We start from the raw sequence: 21,107 nt of genomic DNA, 5'->3' as shown, positions 1-21,107 counted from the left end.
TGTCCATATCTTTCTACTCCATCTTTCTCTACCTGTTCTGTAAAGCTTTGTGTATGTTGAAGCGTACAGCTGACTTTCCAAGCAAGCCGTTTGACTTCTTCCTAGGTGGTAGATTCCTCAAGGTCAAAGACTATGCCTTTTTGACTTTCTTAATGACCCACGGTGAGCATGTAAGTGTTGGTTATTTGTAAAAATCTTTGATCTTCTCCAAGTCTCCCAAAACGCTGAAAAGGAGGGAATACTTTCTAACTCATTCTACAAGGCCAGCATTACCCTGACACCCAAGCCAAAGATAATTCCAAAAACTACAGACCAGTATCCCTTAAAATATTCATGCAAAAGTCATGTACAAAGTACTGACAAAGCAAATTCAGCAGCATATTACAGGGACTGTATACTAAGACCACATGGAACTTACTCCCAAAATGCAAGGATTGTTCAACATACGAAACTCACCATAATACATTAACAAAGCAAAGCCAAAAAAAAAAAAAAAAAAGTCTTTTCACAAAACTCAGTACCTTTTCTTGATACAAACACTCAAACTACAGATAAGAAACTTCTTCAACGTGAAAGCCATACATGAAAAACGTCCAGCTAACATCACACTCAGTGGTGCAAGGTTGAAAGCTTTTTCTCTGAGATCAGGAACAAGGCAAGGATGCCTGATTTCACCACTTTGATTCAATGCAGTACTGAAAGTTCTAGCTGGAGCAATAAGGCTATTGCCTTATTATATAAGAAATGAAAGACATACAAATTTGAAAAAAATGAAGTAAATTTTTCTATTTGTGAATAATGTGATCTTGGATGTAGAAAACCCCAAAGATTGCCCCACAAACTGTCAGAATAAACAAACTCAGCAACGTTGCATGACATAAAATCAACACACAAAAATCAGTTGCTTTTCTATACACTAATGATAAACAATCCGAAAAAGAAAATTAACAATCCATTTAGAATACCATCAAAACAACAAAATACTTAGGAATAAACTTAACCAAGGAGGTGAAAGATTGTTACATTGAAAACTATAAATAAATATTGCCAAAAGAAATGAAAGCAACACAAATAAACAGACATCTTCAAGGAAGACAGATTCAATGCAATCCTGCTCAAAATCTCAACAGCAGGAGCGCCTGGGTGGCTCGGTGGTTTAAAGCCTCTGCCTTCAGCTCAGGTCATGATCTCGGGGTCCTGGGATCGAGCCCCGCATGGGGTTCTCTGCTCGGCAGGGAGCCTATTTCCCCCTCTCTCTCTGCCTGCCTCTCTGCCTACTTGTGATCTCTGTCAGGTGGATAAATAAAATCTTTAAAAAAAAAAAAAAATCTCAACAGCATCTTTTTTTGCATCTTTTTTTTTTTTTTAAGTCCTAAAATTCATATGAAATTTCACGGGTCGCTGAATAGCTAAAATAATCTTGAAAATGAACAACAAAGGTAGGGCCTCATACTTCCTGATTTTAAAACTTACTACAGGAATAAAAAGTGTCACAGTGGCATAAGAACAGACATATTGACCAGTGGAAGAAAATAAACCCTCACATATATGGCCAATCGACTTCTGATAAAAATGCCAAGATCATTCAATGGGGAAAGAACAGTCTTTTCAACAAGTAGTGCTGGATAAACTGGATATCCACATGTAAGACAACGAAGTGGGACCCTTACCTAATGCCATGTTTAAAAATTAACTGAAAATAGATCAAAGACTTAAATATAAGAGCTAAAACTCTAATAAAACTTTTACTAGAAAACAGAGAGGAATTTTTGTGACAGTGGATTTGGTAGTGATTTCTAGGATGCGACACCAAAGGCAAAAGAAAAAAAACGGATCCACTGGACTACATCAAAATTAAAAACCTGTGCATCAAAGGACATGATCTGTAAGACAGTGAAAAGAAAAGGGAGAAAATATCTCCCTGGAAAGGGATTAATATTCAGCACTTAAAAAGAACCCCTACAAAGAATTCAATTTTTAAAAATACTGAACCCAATTTTAAAAACAAAGAGCTTGAATAGACAGTTCTCCGAAGAAGTTATACAAGTGGCCAGGGAGCCCATGAAAATATGCTCAACATCACTTGTCAGGAAAGGCAAATCAAAATGGACGCCTGGGTGGCTCAGTGGGTTAAAGCCTCTGCCTTCTGCTCAGGTCGTGATCTCAGGGTCCTGGGATCGAGCCCCACATCGGGCTCTCTGCTCAGCGGGGAGCCTGCTTCCTCCTCTCTCTCTCTGCCTGCCTCTCTGCCTACTTGTGATCTCAGTCTGTCAAATAAATAAATAAAATCTTAAAAAAAAAAAAAAAAACCACAGTGAGATCCTCTCACACCAGTTGGGACGGCCACTACCAAAAACATTCCAGGGAAATGGAGACAGTTGTTGGCGGGGATACACAGAAACTGCTGTGCTACGGCATCACCGGTGGGGAATGTAAAGGTGTGTATAAAAAAGCATGGAAAACAGTTCCTTAAAAAGCTAGAACAGGGGCGCTGGGTGGCTCAGTGGGTTGAGCCGCTGCCTTCGGCTCAGGTCATGATCTCAGGGCCCTGGGATCGAGCCCCGCATCAATCTCCCTGCTTAGCAGAGAGCCTGCTTCTCCCTCTCCTGTGGCTGCTGCCTTCCCTCCTTGTGCTGTCAAATAAATAAAATCTTAAAAAAAAAAATGGTTAAATGCCAAACTGTTATGTCGTGTGTTTTCCCACAATAAAACACTCTGATAATGACAGCCACAGTGAAGGGCCAGGCCACGAAGTTCTACCTACTTGAAACCTGGATCTACTACGTTCCAGCTGAGTGACTGTGGGAAAATGCCTCCACCTTGGAGAGTTTTGGTTTCTTCTTTTAAAATGAGGGTTTCACATATCCATGGAGGTCACTGTCAAGATCTAAAGTAAAATGCTGAGTATACCAACAGCCTATCACGCCATCAACCAACAAATGATGGGTTGTTATTGCAGCAACTCTGGAAATAAAAAAAAGTAGTATGTTATCACAGAAAACAAACGAGGGGCGCCTGGGTGGATCAGCTTGTTAAGTGACCGCCTTTGGTTCAGGTCATGATCCCAGGGTCGGGGGATCGAGCCCCACATTAAGCTCCTTGCTCAGCGGGGAGTCTGCTTCTGCCTCTGATCTCCACCCCTCTCATGTCTCTTTCAGTCTCTCCCTCTTTCTCAAATAAAAATAAATAAAATCTTTTTTAAAAACTTAAAAAGAAAACACAAATGCACAAAGGTTAAAAAAAAAAAAGAGCTTCAAAAGAAGAGAAACAGGTACTGGGTATTGAAGGAACTTGAATAAAGGGAGGGGCAGTCTTGGCTTTGCAACAGTTCCCGAGAAGCTCTCGGGAGTACAGACAATTTCATTTATTAAAGTTTCCACACAAGGTGTGTGGTACAGATGTTTAGAAGAGAGAATGCCACCTAAGGTCCCCAATGACAATCTAGTTCACCCATTACTGCACTCCTTCAGAGAGATGAATACACCAGAGTGTTTCTGGGATGGTCACCCAAGAGCGAGGGAGGTGGATTACACAGAAAGGCAGGATTAGCGCCTACTTACTGAGTCACTGATCGGGGAAGCGGGGCTTTGAGTACTCCAGCACAGGGGGAATACCCCCAACATACCGATTTTGCTACGGGAGGGACAAGGAGTGCTAAAAATGCTGCCTTTTAACCTATTTGCCCCTCTCAGGTTCTGTGATCCTAAATTTACATTTTTAAGCTTGGGATTTGGGGACAGACAGTGCTACTATGGAAAGACAGATGCGAGGTATGCGAGGATCACACGCAGGCACGTGACTGCGCGTGCTGTTTTACACGTGCAGAAAAGGCTGTTCTGGGACAATCTCTTTGGGTAACAGAGGGAGTAAGTTCACAGCCAAAGCAGTAAGGCCGTTCTCCAAGTGTATCCAGTTGAACTGGAACCACCCAGGGGTAAGGGGCACCGTGTCTAGGCAGTCGAAGAAACCCTAACTTTTGACTCTCCAAAAACTTAACTATTCTGAGTCTACTGTTGTCCTGTTACCGATAACATCCGCAGGCCACTGACACACAGTTTGTATATGTTTTATATACTGTGTTCTGACAATAGAGCTAGAGAAGATGTTAAGAAAAATCCTAAGAGAAACCATGTTCACAGTACGTTCATCGAAAAAAATCCACTTACAAGTAGACCCACACAGCCCAAACTTCCATGTTGTTCATGGGTCAACTCTTGTTTAATTCGCAAAGACATTTTAGGCAGAAAGGAAAAAAAAACACTCAAAAGCCCACAAGCACAAATAAACCAACTTTAATAGATATTATTTTGTATTTATATAGCGCCTTCTTCAAGAACCTTAGATGCTTTACAGACATTATATCTAATTAATCCCCACAACAACCCTGTGAGGTAGGTATTACTCCCATTTTACAAGATAGGGAGACTGAAGCACAGAGAGGTTAAGTGACTTGCCCAAGGTCACACAGTTAAACTGAAGAGCCAGGACCTGAGCGCCTTAGCCTCCCGGCTCCCAGTTAAATACCTCATGAGAGAATCTTTAATGAAAATGTCCTTAAAGAAAGTATCAAGAGTAGTATGTTATGAAAGTGAGGTCTTTCTACTGCCATCACCAAAAAGAAAAGAACCCGATACTGATGGTTAGAGGCAACAAGACCCATATATTACACATGTCCTTCTTTCCCTTTTCCTGAAGTCTCACGGTTCCTGTCTTAAGCAATCTTCTAAAGGTAAAGTTTCCAAGACAGAAGCCATAGGACTTAGCAGTGAGACTTAATTTAGAATATTTACTTTCAGTTACGATAATTTATAGAAATTTTTATTCCAATATACAAAAAATATGGGACAGCCATCCCAACAAACATGTACATGGTTAGAGAGCAGTCAGCCACCCTTTACAACCTACCCCCGCCCTTCATTTCAATCACAGTCAACCAACACACAACCTCACAATGCTTTCTAGATGGGTCATTTTTCTTACTAAATACCTGCATTCTTCCCCCCCAACCCTAACCCTTTGTTTTCAAAGTATACTGAATTTCTGATAAGCTTCAAAACGTTTTATGTAGATGCAGCTGTACTAAGAGTAAAAAAGAAACTGAGAACCATCACCCCACAGTCCTTCCCCGGACAAATCATACTATTAAACACGGTGTAGATGTGAACAGTGTGTGACTACCAAAGAACTCAATAAAAATGCTAGAACTTGCTTTAATAGGAGATTTAACCTTGCTTTTACTGTATTTTTTTTTTAAATGCAAAATGTAGAAACAAACACAGCGTAGTATTCCAATGCTGTACCTCTATGCAAATGACTTCATCTATCTCTCTTATCCATGCTGTGGCCTGACTCAAGTGAAGACTGCCTCAGACTCTTTACGTCTCTCTGTGCTGAACGCTGCAGAAACACAGCCTCGAGTTCCAAGACAATTTGGTTTAAGCCCTCAAAATAAAAAAATGTATCCACTTCCGCATCTGTGACCTTCCCCACATTCTCGGTCATGATTCTCTGTGCAATGTAGTCATCGGGCAGGCTACATAATTTGTACAAACCCACTCCAGCCAGCGTAAGGTTTTAGCAACTATAATCTTAAAAAGCAAGTTGTCAAAATACATCATTTTCTCCCAGCACATCTGTTGAAACAGCCCGATTAGCCAAGTGACCCTGTTAAAGTTCAGTTCATGGAACGAGTAGGTGAAGTCATTTCCTGAGCTAAAAGATACAGATAATAAATGTTAATAAATAGCAGCAGACAAAAAAGTTTTTTGTTTTTTTTTTTTTTCATATTCAACAGTATTAGTCAAAGAAGTTTAGAAAATTACAGCAATTAAAGAAAAATTACTTCCTAAAGGGACTTAAAGAACATCCAAGGCCTGATCGCTGTGATTTGGACTCTGTATTCAATTATCTCCTGCATATTACATTTGGCCACCATCAGACAACTTACTGATGCATGGAAAAGTGTCGACCGCCATGGTTCACGTGCATGTGACATGACATATATTACGTCTTCAAACTCCCAACAGAAGAAAGTCTTAACAAATGCAAAGTGTAATCTCTGAACACTCTTCCAGTAAGGTTTGTGAAGATGGAGGGAGGGGGTGGGGGGAAGAGAAAAGGACTTGCTCCGTGTGTTCCCGGCCTGCGCCACAAACACTTCATCTTCGTCAGGTGTGTGCAGCGAGCCTCGGGGGCTGCTGGGGTTCTGACAGATTACTTCTTTCCCGGGTAAAGAATGACATTTGAAAAGAACATAACTGCTACGACACCAATTTTCCAAGCACGGCCTCATCTTGAAACGTCAGAGAACTTGAGAGTGCTCTCAGGACTGGGGAGGCCCTATGGGGCCATACCTTCCTTCATTGTTCCAATTGTGACAGGGAGTTTCTGATAGTTTTATATGGTACTGAGATTAAAGCTGAACAACTGATTTATAAACTCTAACAAAAGGACAAATATTAGCCAGAGATATCAGTTCCTCCTGAAAAAGATTATTTACCTCCTCTCGTCGCAAATTTTTCTTAAGGTATCCTACGACTTTAAAATAGAGTTTAAAATTCACCTTCAAAATAGAAACAAACGAAAGGACTAGTTAAACTGACAAAAACTAATAAAAATATGCTCAAATTTACTGACAGAATCATGGGCACTTCACAAAATACTTAAGACTCTACCAGTTTTAAGTAAAATAAATAAGAAAAAAAATTATAATTACAAAGCCAGTCTTTCCCCTTGGGGAAACAAAAAGCCACTTTTGACCAATTGTTCCCTACATATACATATACTGTATATTATTATAAGCTTCTTCAGAGAAGCAAAACATATTTGCCTTCCTGACACTGGATTCTAGTGATCTGAGTTCTGACATCAGGAAGGCAACCGCAAGTGTTGGGCCCAAATGCAGTTCTGGTTTACACTTGAAAAGACCACCGAATATTCCTTCTGTGTGGCTTCAACACGGGCAAATTTACGCAGTGTGTTCAGTGTGATCTCCTTAAATGATCAATACAACCTAGCACAGATTCCTTGTCTTTCTACTGCACCCCCAAGGAGTTCAAATCATTACTGGTGCAATTAATAAAGAGAAATGCATATCAATTACTGGAAGGCTGTTTTACAAGAGGAGCTGCTATCTCTGATTTCACTTCCTTGTTGTGTGGAACTGCACAGACAGCATGATACCTGAGCAAATAAATCAACTACCATGATAGGAAGAGCGTGTTAATCCATAGTCTTTGCTTTATTGTGTGCAAAGTGTGCGACTGCCCCCTGAGCTTCCTGCATTTCTCTTGTCTTGAAAAATCAGTGCTTGATCCTTTCCAAAATAACCAGAGAAGAAATGAGGCAGAAAGTATCTCTTCATCACGGTCTCGCTCAGTCCCGAGACTGATAGAAAAGGATGTAACCAGACTCTGAGTTCTTTGAGATATCTGATGTCAACCCGTAGAATTCTTCAATAGCTTGTGCATCTATTTTCTGTGAGGCAAAATGGAAATATTAGTACAGAAATGAGCTCTACAGTCCAGTAAAGTCTTCCACATTTCTTAGAATCGTGCCTCTCATTTTCCTGTTTATAAAACAGCTCTGCACGAGAATGGCTTAAGTTAAAAAAACTGGTCATGCCCAGTATTGGTGAGAATATGCAGCAAACAGGGCTCCCACACGTAGCTGGCAGGAAGGCAGAATGGAACGGAGACCTTGGGGAAATGTTTAGCACTATCCTGTAAGGCTGAACACACAACTACCCTTCGATCCAGCAAGTCTATTCCTAGAGAATAGAATTACCTGACCCATATGAAACCACCAATTCCCAACCATTTGTGACCTATGAAAATGGCAATTTCTTATGGTCCTACCTTTTACCCAAGAAAAATGAGTGCATACGTCCAGCATTAAATAGGGGTGATCGAGGCAGTTTTATTGATAATAGTCAGGAAGGGATAAAAAGGCAAATTTCTAACTTGTTATATTCTTACAATGAGAAATTATAGAGCAATAAAAAAGAACCACTACTATAGGCAGCAAGAATGAACTGCTAGATACAAAAGAAGTCACACTGGAGGAGTCCATTTATAGTCAAACAGAGGCAAAACTAATCATAATGATAAGTCATCAATAGTGGGTTCAGAGGACGCTGGGGAATGGGAGGGAAAACTGTGAAGACTGACCGGGAAGAGGATAAGGGGGCTTATCGACGGGTGTTACAAATGTACTCTCCCTTGATCTGGAGAGTGGTTACAGAGTGTGTATGTGCACATACATACGTGTGTGTGCAAACCCACACATAAAAAATTCAAGTGCTGGGGCACCTGGGTGGCTCAGTGGGTTAAAGCCTCTGCCTTCGGCTCAGGTCATGATCCTAGGGTCCTGGGATCGAGCCCTACATCGGGCTCTCTGCTCGGTGGGTGGGGAGCCTGCTTCCTCCAATCTCTCTCTCTGCCTGCCTCTCTGCCTACTTGTGAGCTCTGTCAAATAAATAAATAAAATCTTTAAAAGAAAAAAATTCAAGTGCTGCTTTAGATCCATATACTTTCTGTATGTGTATTATAGCTCAATCATTTTTTTTTTTAAGACAATGAAAGGATTTTTAAAACTAGTTCTCTTGTGGAAAGCTTTTCTTTGTTTTACTCTATGCATTTTGAAGGTCACCTGACCATTCAAGCATTGGGGTTGGCTGTCAGGGAGTAAGAAGTAGGAATCCGACTACAATCTGAAAACCTCAACAATTATCCAATATTCATCACCTGTCATATGAATGAGAGGCTGGGAGAAAAAAACAGGAGAGTAAAATACACACACAACTTTGAAGAAAAATAAGAAATTCAAGAACTACTTACTTCTACAATGTCGTCATCAAACAATAACCAAAAATCATGACTCTTAACTATTGCAATATAATGTCCTCGATTGGGACCACTAAAACAAAGAGAAAGAGAAGTTAATTATATACAATGTTTATTAATACCACTCTTCTATGCCCTTGATGTCATGTTCTATAAAGGAGAATAACTAAAACCGATGAAAATACTCCTTATCTATTCCTCCCCAAAATATCAAGCTACAATGATGTGAATTGGCATTCAATTTTATAATCAAATCATTAGTACTCTACTTTGAGAGCTATAACCAGCATTCTATTTACATAAAGCTATACTATTAAAATTTTTGTTGTCTTTGTAATAATTTTTTAATTATAATGTTTAAAACAATTTTCAAATTTGCTTCTCTGAAAAAATTTAAATATTTTTTTTAGCATTTGGGAGAGAGAGAGGATCGAGGGTCAGAGCCCCCTGAGTTAAACTACAGAACATATGTAGAATTTTTTCTAAGTTTTATTCCCTTAGCCATAGTTTTTTTCTTGAGGAAAAATACCATGTGATGCCTAAAAAAACACGTATCACATCTATAGTTCTGAAATCAAGCTTGACCATCAGAAACTTCTTTAAAAACAAATGACATTTTGCTAGTATTATTAGTGCTATTTTTAAGTACCTGGATCTTAGTCATTATAATTCTTGGAATTGCCTCTGCAGCTCATTTTAAACAAATCTGGAATTAAGAAATCTAGAAATGCATTAAAATGCAGGTAGGTTTTCGTGTTTGTTTTTTTTTTTCAAAAAAAATCCTTTGCTTTATAAAGGACATGGCAAGGATTTTAACCTCTTGCAGATTAAGTATGACTCATTATAAAAGCTTCTATATAATTCTTTAAGTTATAATTCTATTACAATTATTATATTATAGAATTTGAGATAATTTTCAACACAAAGTGCCGTTTATGGTGATCACCAACATCAGATAATAGAATAAGAACCCTCTCATGTGTCCCTGCCTTGGCTCCTCTGATTATTAGGTGAGACGAGTACCTCAGGTGACAAACGACAAAAACAAGAGTACTGCTCTTTCTCCACAGAAGAAAATACCTCAGAACCTTCTTTTTTTTTTTAAAGGCTTTTAATACTAGAAAAAACTTAAAAAAAAAAAAAAATTCCCCATTCCTATAGGATTCATCTAGAGTCTTGTGTTTTATGGTGAGAGGGTAAGAATTTTTTTTTAAATTTTAAGGTGGGGAACATAAAGAAAAAATCTCAGAAAGGCTGAGGAACAGAGCCAGAGAGGAAAGGAGGCGGGTGGGCTGAAAACCCTTGGGTGTGAGACTGAAAAGGGTAGCAGCCTTTTCCTCTGGCAGAGAGGCAGTCTGAAGGACAAAAGACAAATGTTCACTACAGAAACTAGTAAGAGAAGAAAGGCTGATAAACTTCGCCCTACGAGCCGTGGCTTGGGGATGTGCATCCTGAACATAAGACATGCTCCGTGCAGTATGGTATGAATGCATCACGTGTGCTAATAACTGCTGCTTGCTGTGGGGGTCAGAAAGGCACCTACAGCCTCCTGGCCTGAGGACAACGTTGAGTACAGGAGAGAACCCTCCAAGAACACCATACGGGGCCCCATACGATATAAAAGCGGAGTTGCAGGGGTAGCGCAACCTACAGGCTTCACCCAGGAGAGGGGGCAGCTGGGAGGAGGTGGGCTGAGGAAGTTGGTTACAGTGGAGCTGGGCCCTGAGACGGGCTGAAAGGATCACACGCACCAAGTCCGCAAGCACCTGTCGGAAATCTACTAGATGCCAGACACGCAGGAGCAGGACCACAGGAGCTGGACAGCACAGGCTTGCTAGCAATGAGCATCATCCGTGGCAAGGATGCGGGCAAAGTAAACCCTTTACACTCTCATATGAAACGTAACTACGAGTAAATCTGGTAAGTAGAAAATAAGATTTGAAAATGTTTTTAATCTTTTGTTAATGGGCAGATCACTTCCTGTTTTAAGAAGTGCCTGTTCTGCTAACGGAGACGGCCCAAACACACGCCAGTATGGAGCAGGGAGTTACTGCGGGCAGGACGCTTCCAGCAGCTGGGTGAACACAGAGGCGTGGCACCAAACGGAGCAGGGCTGGATGAGAAGGGCACCCAGGACGGCTTTCAGAGAGGTCTGAGGAGGCCAGGAGGGGAAGAAGGCAGAGGGAATTGCAGTGAGAGAAGAAGAATAAGGAGTCGGGGAGGGAGCCCAGCTGTGACCAGGAATCTCAGAGCTCACGGTCTTGTGAGCAGAGCAGTTCCAGGAATCCCAGCTTCATTTAAGCAGAGGGAAACCTAAGAACTGTCCTCGAATTTGAAGAGGCTACGGCACAGTTAAGTTAGGATGTGAAAAAGTACTATAAGGGTGTCGTTATTGTTAAGAATACAGTAGCAGCAGCTAAGTGATTTGCATTCCCCCTTTAACCGTAACACCGCGGCAGGCTGTTAATAGGACTGCATTTTGCATAAGAGAAATCAGGGGGTACCGTACGAAGCCACGCCAGCCACAAAGGGCAGGCACAGAACATCCTGCACGCCTGCCCCACAGAGAGAGACCCTGGCCCGCGCGGCCCACGGCTGCGGTTACCTTCCACAGTGAACCACCACGGCGACAAGGTCGTACATTCTGTCAGGATTGGTCGCATCACCAGAGGTGTTAAACAGACGAAGTTCTAAAGGAAACACTACCCGGTAAGACAGTTTTGTGTATCGATGCAGCTGATCCATGTATTTAAACCTCTTCAGGTGCAGAGCCAGAATCATGGGCAGTTTTTTAACTTTCATCCTATTCAAATAAAAACGGAAACAAAATTTCAGGAAAGGCATTCGGACCATGTCTTTAAAAGAACGCTCAAACTTTCTGATTCCATTAACAAACAGGTCACGGAAAGTGTGAGTTGCCTAGCACTGGCCACTTTTGCGTATTCCTACCCGTTATTTTTACATCAGCGAAGCAACATTCTGAATGTCTTGCAACGATCCCACCCCACCCCACCATCACCAAACGACGTAATAGGACTTTGTACTCCATACAGCTTCAAAACAGATGGACTGGCCTCAGTCTTTTGTTCAGAAATCTGTATTCTGAAATACAGGCCCCCAGGATGGGGCTAACTGCACAGGAGCCGATACAATGGGTGGAGGAAAAGCAGTTCCTCACAGCTGCTGACTCCTCTGGATGTGCGTGGGGACCGAGAGCTGCTTGCTCCATCGGTCTGTATAACTCACTAACGGGTGGAGGACAGGCGCAGTGAGAAAAGCATTACTAAAGACCATTCTGTGAAAGGTGTTTGCCAGAGGTAAATAGCTCCAGATGAAGAATGAGGACTACATGTATTCTAGAATGGGAGTTAAATGACCTGCAAATTTAGGAGATAAGTTTTTAACTGTAAAACAACTGGCCATCTTCCACATTCTAAACAATCTTTAGTATGCCCTTCAGTGCCATTTCTCCCTGGCACGACCTCTGCACTTCTACTTCATCTAACAGAAGTTTATTCTTCTGAAGGCTCAACTCACATTGTAACCCCTGGCATCAGTACCTCCTCCCTTCAATCCCCCATCGGCACTTCGCGGAGTCACTGTGGGCGTGTACGGTTTATTACACCATAAAATATTTAGATGACTGTGGGTCTTTCTCTTCTTCTAGGATCTGAAATCTTAACAGGTAGAAACCTTCCCCCCCCCATTTTATTTCTCTATCGAACAACACGCCTGGCACATGACAGATACTTGACAAATGTAGTGGAACCGAATTTTCTATGTGTTCAATGAAGCAAAACGCTTTTCATAATTAAAAAACGAAATTTAGTAAGCCAGTGTCTCTAATGAAATGAAAACAAAAATCATTTTGTAGCATTTAGTAAATCTGCATCCTACAAATCTTAAATGTGGTGGGCAGCTTATTATTCCAGAAACATTTGCTATTCTACCCTGACCTCTGAAAAAGATGAGTAAGAATAAACATAAACAGATAATCATTCCTGGAAAGAAATCCAGCAGTGTAAGAGTCTTTATGGTCTTTGCCTCAGTAATCCCACTTCTAGAAGGGAATTATATCATCTCAAATACAAGACTTCTCAAAAAAAAATTTCTAGAGTTATCTTATATTGTGAAAAACTGGAAAAATCCAGGAGACAGGCATATCACAGAGATACTGTGAGTTCAGTTTCAGACCACCACAGTTAAGTAAACATCGCAATACAGCCAGTGAAATGAAATTTTTGGTTTCCCAGTGCATACTAAAGTTAGATTTACACTATACTGTTATCTATTAAATGCACAACAGCATTATATCTAGAAAAACAATGCAGATACGTTAATTAAATTGCTAAAAAAGGCAAACCATCATCTAAAACTTTAACAAGTCATAATCTCTCTGCTGGGGACGATGGTCCCGGCTCCCTGCTGATGGTGGCTGACTGAGGAAGGCAGTGCCACTGCAGGCTGGTGGGGCTGTGGCAATTTCTTAAAAGAAGACAAGAAAGTCTGCCACGTCAACTGGCTCTTCCTTTCATGGAGGATTTCTTTGAAGCATGGGACGCTGTTCGAGTGTTTCACCCACAGAATTTCTTTCAGAATTAGAGTCAGTCCTCTTAAACCCTGCTGCTGCTTTCTCAGCTAAGTTGATGTAAGATTCTAAATCCTTTGTGGTCACTAAAACAGTCTTCATGGCATCTCCACCAGGAGCAAATTCCAGCTCAAGAATCCACTTTCTTGGCTCATCCACGAGAAGCAGCTCCTCATCCGCTCAAGTCTGATCATGAGACAGCAATAGTGCGGTCCCATCTTCCCGCCCCACTTCTAACTCCAGTTCTCTTGCTGTTTCCACCACCTCTGCGGTGACTGTCTCCGTGGACGCCCTGAACCCCTCCAAGTCCTCAGGGATGATGGGAACTAACTTCTTCCAAACTCCAAACAAATGTGGATATTTTGACCTCTTCCGATTGTTCTTAATAGTATCCTATTCCAGGAAGGATTCAATGGACTTTGCCCGGATCCATCAGAGGAATCACTTTCTAGACAGCTAGAGCCTTATGAAATGTATTTCTTAAAGAATAAGACTGGAAAGTCAAATTGACTCCTTGATCCGTGGGCTAAGCAATGGATGCCGTGTCAACAGCCATGAAAACACTCATGTCATTGCACATCTCCATCAGAGATCTTGGGAGACCAGGCGCAGTATCAGTGAGTGAGCAGCAGTATTTGAAAGAATTTTTTTTCTGAGCAGCAGGTCTTAAACAGTGGGCTTCAAATATTTAGTAATGTTATAAACAGATGTGCTGTCACCCAGGCTTCATTGTTCTATTTCTACAGCACAGGCAGAGTAGGTTTAGAGTAATTCTGAAGGGTTTTCAGAATGGTCAGTGAGCCCTGGCTTCAGGTGAAGTCATCAGCTGCATTAGCTCCTAACGTGAGAGTCAGCCTGTCCTCTGAAGCTGTGGAGCCAGCACTGACTTCTCCTCTCTAGCTCTGAAAGTCCTCAACGGCATTTTCTTCCAGTAGAAGGCTGTCTTGTCTACACTGGAAACCTGCTGTGGTGTGCAGCCGCTTTCATCGCTGTGGTAGCTGGACCTTCTGAAGAACTCGCCGCAGCTTCTCCCCCAGCCCTTGCTGCTTCATGTTGTACTTTCTGTTACGGAGCTGGTTCTTTCCTTCAACCTCATGGACTAGCCTCTGCAGCTTCAGACTTTCCTCTGCAGCTTCCTCACCTCTCTCGGCCCTCCCAGAATCATAGAGACCTAGGGCCTTGCTCGGGGTCAGGCTTTGGCTTAGGGAATGCTGGAGCTGGTTTGCTCTTCTCTCCAGACCACTCGAACTTTCTCCGTATCAGCAACAGAACTGTTTTTACTTTCTTATCATTCATATGCTCACAGGAGTAGCACCTTTAATGTCCTTCAAGACTGTTTCCTTTGCACATCCAACCTGGCTGATGTTTGGCACAAAAAACCTAGCTTTTAGTCTACGTTGGCTTTCAATATGCCTTCCTCCCTAATCTTAACCATTTCTAGCTTTTGATTCAAAGTGAGAGACATGTGACTTTTCCTTTCACTTGAGCACTTAGAGATCACTGTAGGGCTACTAACTGGCCTCATTTCAACTTCATTGTGTCTCAGGGAACAGAAGGGCCAGAGGAGAGGAGAAGAGGTGGGGGAATGGCCAGCGGACAGAGCAGTCAGGACACACACATGTATCAGGTAAGCTCATCATCTTATATGGTATGGTCTATGGTACCCCCAACAATTACAAGAGTGACATCAAAGATCACTGATCACAGATCACTGTAACAAATGTAATAATGAAAAAGTCAGAAATACCATGGGAATGACCAAAATATGACACAGAGACGTGAAGTCAGCAAATGCCATCGGAAAAGGGGCATTACTAGACTTGCTTATCTCAGGGATGCCATAAACCTTCAACTTATTAAAAAAAAAAAAATGCAGTATCTGTGAAGCACAATAGAGCAAGATATGCCTGTACCTACACCCACCTTACACAAGCCCCTTTATGCAAAAGGGAACCGTCACCAACTCATTTTTATTTTATTTCTTTTCAGTGTTCCAGCATTCAATGCTTATGAACTACACCCAGTGCTCCATGCAGTATGTGCCTTCCATAATACCCACCACCAGACTCATCCAACCCCCGACCCTCCTCCCCTCCAAAACCCTCAGTTTGTTTCTCAGAGTCCACAGTCTCTCATGGTTTGTCTCCCCCAACTCCGATTTCCCCCCACTCACTTCTCCTCCCCATCTCCCAGTCTCCTCCATGTTATTCCTTATGCTCCACAAGTAAGTGAAACCATATGACACTTGACTCTCTCTGCTTGACTTATTTCACTCAGCATAATCTCTTCCAGTCCCGTCCATGTTGATATAAAAGTTGGGTATTCATCTTTTCTGATGGAGGCATAATACTCCATAGTATATATGGACCACATCTTCTTTATCCATTCATCTGTTGAAGGGCATCTTGGTTCTTTCCACAGTTTGGTGACTGTGAGTGTGGTGGAGTTATGGGCATTGGGGAGGTTATGTGCTATGGTGAGTGCTGTGAAATGTGTAAACCTGGCAATTCACAGACCTGCACCCCTGGGGATAAAAATATATTATATGCTTATAAAAAATTAAAAAACTAATAAAAATTTTAATAAAATACAGTTCCATCATACACACAAAAAAAAGAAAGAAAGAAAGAAATTAAAAATAGAGCTTCCCTATGACCCTGCAATTGCACTACTGGCTGTTTACCCCAAAGATACAGATGTCGTGAAAAGAAGGGCCATCTGTACCCCAATGTTCATATCACCAACTCATTTTTGAGGCCAGCATGAACCTGACACCAAAACCTGACAGAGGTTTAAGAAAATTACAGACAAATGATACCCCTCATGATATTTCAAAGATAAGAAAATCAAGAGAACATTATCGAACTGAACCCAGCAACATATAAACCTCAGTCGGTGATGATACAATAGTTCTAAATGCAATGATGTTTTTTCCTCAGGTTCTTTCTAAAGACCAATAACTGTAAAAATGGAAAGATTCTTTATATTCCTAAATTAGCAAAGTAATAATAATAAATACGTAAGGGGCATCTTAAAGTAATAGATCCATCCTTCTCCTCCTGAAGAAAAGAAACCTTGCCCCCACTTAAATTTTACAGAAATTTTACATCTTGGCAGAAAACGTATGCTTATCAGCAATGTGATTTTTTAAAAACAAGCATGTCCTCTTCCAACCTAATCCAAATATTTTTCTAGAAAATCAGGGATGGGCAGACTTATTTTCTTGGCAAAAATGCACTGCCCACGTTATACACCAGGTCACAAATCAAACCACTGTAAGAAGAGGCAGCAGCCACATCCTTCCTATTCAGGGTTTTATTAGCTAGAAGCAGACCCTGACCGGAGGGAGCCAAGAAGGAAAGAGAAGAAGCCAGCTAAGGAATCAGTCTCTGGAAAAGTCGCACAGAGGGCAGCTTCAGCTCTGAAGCTCTGAATTTCACTACTCTGCACAGACAGCAAAGTAAATGGGTTTTCGCACTCTCATCTCCATCCACTGGTCAAAGGCCACTAGGGGAAAGAAACTCTCGGGAGCTGCCTTCAGCAGCAGACCAATGAGAGTCCCCCGGAGAGGAGCCAGAGTGAGAGCATCCTCCAGGAGTGGGGGCGCTGGAGAATGGGCACTGTTTGCCACCATTCCTGGACCGGAATTCCAGCTACTCCACTGAGGCAACAGACGGCCCCAGGAACACAGGTACCAGGTTCCAAAGCTGTCTGCTGTTTTGATTTTTCACCCCTCCCCCCCGGTCAAGAAAAGCCAGAAACCACTCTTTTAAAGTACATTTTCCCATCTGTATAAGCCCTGTGAGCCCAGCAAAGAGGGCTGTACTGTGAATGTGGGCCAAAGGGCACTAATAGGCAAACTCTGCTAGAGAGAAATTTAATATCCTAGCACAAGCACCTAAGAACTTAATAAAATTCTGTTGGGAGAGAAGTCTTTCTTTTTTTTTGAAGATTTTTATTTATTTGGCAGAGAGAAAGAGAGAGAAGAGGGAGGGGAGCAGCAAAGAGAGAGGGAAAAGCAGGCTCCCCGCTGAGCGGGGGTGGGGGGGCAATCACAGGACCCTGGGATCATGACCTGAGCCAAAGGCAGACACTTAACTGCCTGAGCCACCCAGGCGCCCCAGCAGAGAAGTTCTGACCACACAGAAGAGTTTAGTAGTTGTACACACATGAAATCCCATTATTCTCACATACTGTCCCATCCAGAAGGCCTACCTGGGGTAGGCAGGCTAAGGAGTGAGAGGGGAACAGAGGCTAGACTACAGGTGAGGAAGACACCAGATGACTGAGTTGTCAGCACTGAGAGGAAAGTCAGCCCCCGAAAGTCCCAAGAACGTCCCATGTTCAAGACCTAATGTGATGGTACTAGGAGGTAGGGCCTCGGGAGATGCTTAGGTCATGAGGTTGGAGCCCTATGGAATGGAACTGGTATCCTTATAACAGAGACCCTAGACAGTCTGCCAGCATCGTTCCACCACGTGAGGATGCAGTATGAGAAGGCACCTTCGAGGAAGCAGGAAGAGGGCCCTCACGGGCACAGGGCATGCTGGCGCCTTGATTTGGGACTGCTAGCCCCCAGAACTCTAAGGACACCCTGCTGCTTATAACGCACCCAGTCTATGGTATCCTGTCACAGCAGGGTACGTGCCAGGAGTGATGGGCACGTGGCCACGACAGGCTGACAACATGACACTAGCCGTGACTAGGACCTGCACATGGAAGAATCGGATACGGAGCTGGTTGTGAAAATGGAGCAAAACGGAAGAATTTGCCCTCAGAAACAGGAAGGACCTCAATGACTAGACCAGAGTAGACGGGAGAGAGAGGCCATGATACCTCGATGCTGCTGACCTGGGCACCGCACAGGTCTTCCCCGATGCCTCACACGGCCGGCCCCGGGCCTGGAAGTGAGGAGTGAAGAGAGGAAGGACGCGTAGCAGAGAACCAGTAGGCCGGCTCAGCCCCCCGTGCAGCCACTCACTGAACCCTGCTCTAAGGCGGAGAGGAGTGACAGCAGAGCAGCTTCAAAAACATCCCCCACCACTCCCACGCCCAGAGGACAGGAAAACACCCTCCAGTTCCCTGGGGGGAAAGCACTTTGCTTTTCCCCAGCGGCTTTATCCTCCCACTGGGTACCAGCTTCTGGCTGTTCACCTACGTCTGCCAAGCCGGTGTATACAGCCGTATACAGTTCAACAGGTGGGCCATGTAAAAGGAGTCCCTGTGCAGATAAATGCTGCATAAAGCCAGATAAAAAGGTAAATTTCTCCTATTCTGTGAGTCTTCTCAGAGTCTGTAATATGAAGCATGAATAAATAATGAAGAGGAAATTTTATTATAGAGCGAATTCATTTGATCATGGAATATTTCTTTTATGGTAACATCTCCCAAAATCATTCTTCAGGATTCCAAGACTGAAACCTTTGGTTTTGAAGAAGACGTTGTCTGCATATATGAACATATAGTCTGAATGAAGGCCACACCACATGCTTTTTTCTACTGTGGTTAAAAAACACATAAACTTTACCATCTTAACCCTTTCTAAATATATAGTATAGCAGTGTTTCCAATTAGCACCATTGTTGTGCAACAGATCTCTAGAACTTTCTCATCTTGCACACTGAAACTCTACACCCACTGAACAACTCTCCTTTGCCCCTCCCCCAAGACGCTGGCAACCAACATTTTACTTGTTGCTAAAAATGAGTCCTCATATAACTGAAGTCATCCAGAAATTGTCTTTTTGTGATTACAATGTGTCTTTTTGGCTTTTGTGATTAGCTTATTTCACTTAGCATAATACACTCAAGATCCACATTGTGGTATAACCAAATGTCCTCCTGCTTTAAGGCAGAATAATATCCACTATATGTCCATCCCACATGTTCTTTATCCATTCATCTGTTGATGGACATTTAAGTTGTTTCCACCTCTTTGTTAATGTGAACACTACAGCAATAAACAAAGGAGTACATATAATCTCTTCGATACACTGTTTTCAAATTCTTTTGGGTGTGTATCTAGAAGCAAGAATGCTGGGTCATATGGTAATTCTGTTTTTAGTATTCTGAGGAACCTCCATACTGTTTTCCAAAGCAGCTGCACCACTTTACTTCCTACCAACAGTGTACAAGGTTCCAATTTCTCCCCGTTACCAACACTTATTTTCTTTTTCCGATGTGACCATCCTAACAAGTGTGAGGGGATACCTCACTGTGATTCTGATTTGCAGTTCCCTGATGATCTGTGACGTTAAGTGTCTCTTCATATGCTTGTTGGCCATTTATCTTCTTTGGAGAATATTCAAGTTCCTTGTCCATTTTTTTTTTAAGATTTTATTTATTTATTTGAAAGAAATCACAAGTAGGCAGAGAGGCAGGAAGAAAGGGGTGGGGCAGCAGGCTCCCTGCTGAGCAGAGAGCCAGATGCGGGGCTTGATCCCAGGACTCTGGGATCATGACTTGAGCCGAAGGCAGAGGCTTAACCCACTGAGCCACCCAGGCGCCCCCCCTTGTCCATTTTTAAATTGGGTCATTGGTTTACGTTGTTGAGCTATAGGAGATCTTCATGTGTTCTAGATATTAACCTCTTATCACATAGTGGTTTTCAAGTATTTTCTCCCATTCATGCAGTTTCACTCCATTTATTGTTTCTTTTGTTATGCAGAAGTTTTTGAGTTTTTTACGGTCCCGCCTATTTTTGCCTTTGTTGCTTATGCTTTCGGTGTCCTATTTAAGAAACGATTACCAAATTCAATGTCATGAAGATTTTCTCATGTGTTTCTTTTTTAAGGAGTTTTATGGTTGTGGCCTTACATTTAGGTCTTTAATCCATTTTGAATTAAGTTCTGTATATGGTATAAGGGTCCAACTTCATTCTTTTGCATATGGATATCCAGTGTTCCCAAAATATGTGTTGAAGAGGCTGTACTTTATCTATTTGTAGCACTGGCACTCTTGGAGATCATCTGACTATATAAATGAGGATTTACTGCTGGGCTCTCTATTCTATACCACTGGCCTACATGTCTGTCTTTATTGCTACTACCACACTGCTTCGATTACTGTAGCTCTATAATATGTTTTGAAGTTAAAAAGTAGAAGGTCTCCAGCCTTTTCTTTTGAGATTGTTTTGGCTTTAAGAGTCCTTTAAGATTTCCCATATGAATTTTGGATGTTTTTTTTTCCTATGTCATCAGAAAACTCAATTGAGACTTTGGTAGGCATTAAACTGAATCTGCGGACTGCTTTGGGTAGTATGACCATTTTAACATTAAGTCTTGCAATTCACAAACACAGAGTATCTTTCCATTTATTTGTTATCTTCTTTAATTTCTTTTAGCAATATCTTATAGTTTTTTAGTGCCTAAGTCTTTGGCCTCCTTCGTTAAATCAATTTCTATTTTATTCTTTTTTGATACTACTGTAAATGGGATTATTTTGTTAATTTTCTTTTCAGATTGTTCAGATTGTACACTAACCAAGTTAGTGTACAGAAATGCAACAGACTTTCACGTGCTGATTTTGTATCTGCACCTCTGCTGAATTTACTAGTTCTAACAAGGCTTTTTTGTTGTTGTTGTTGTTTATTCTTTAGGGTTTTCCGTGTACAAGATCATATTATCTGTGAACGGAGAAAATTTAACTTCTTTTCCCATCTGGATGTCTTTCTTTTCT

General features: G+C 41.9%; 1 protein-coding gene across 2 annotated transcripts in view; it reads right to left on the bottom strand.

The window, feature by feature from the left end:
- Positions 1-4,276: 4,276 nt before the first annotated feature.
- LOC111159929 (ubiquitin specific peptidase 12) overlaps positions 4,277-21,107 on the bottom strand; it is a 101,459-nt gene continuing 84,628 nt past the window's right edge. For both annotated transcript variants that reach the window (XM_022522615.1, XM_022522616.1), the window contains 3 exons: positions 11,449-11,646; positions 8,838-8,916; positions 4,277-7,476 (listed from right to left, as the gene is read on the bottom strand). In XM_022522615.1, coding sequence (XP_022378323.1) covers positions 7,375-7,476; positions 8,838-8,916; positions 11,449-11,646 — 379 coding nt within the window. In that variant the 3' untranslated portion in view covers positions 4,277-7,374. The remainder of the gene's footprint in view (positions 7,477-8,837; positions 8,917-11,448; positions 11,647-21,107) is intronic.

The sequence above is a fragment of the Enhydra lutris genome, unplaced genomic scaffold (assembly GCF_002288905.1).
Source record: "Enhydra lutris kenyoni isolate GAN:26980312 unplaced genomic scaffold, ASM228890v2 scaffoldscaffold71, whole genome shotgun sequence".
Classification (NCBI taxonomy): domain Eukaryota; kingdom Metazoa; phylum Chordata; class Mammalia; order Carnivora; family Mustelidae; genus Enhydra; species Enhydra lutris.
This window is presented reverse-complemented; position numbering and strand designations above follow the sequence as displayed.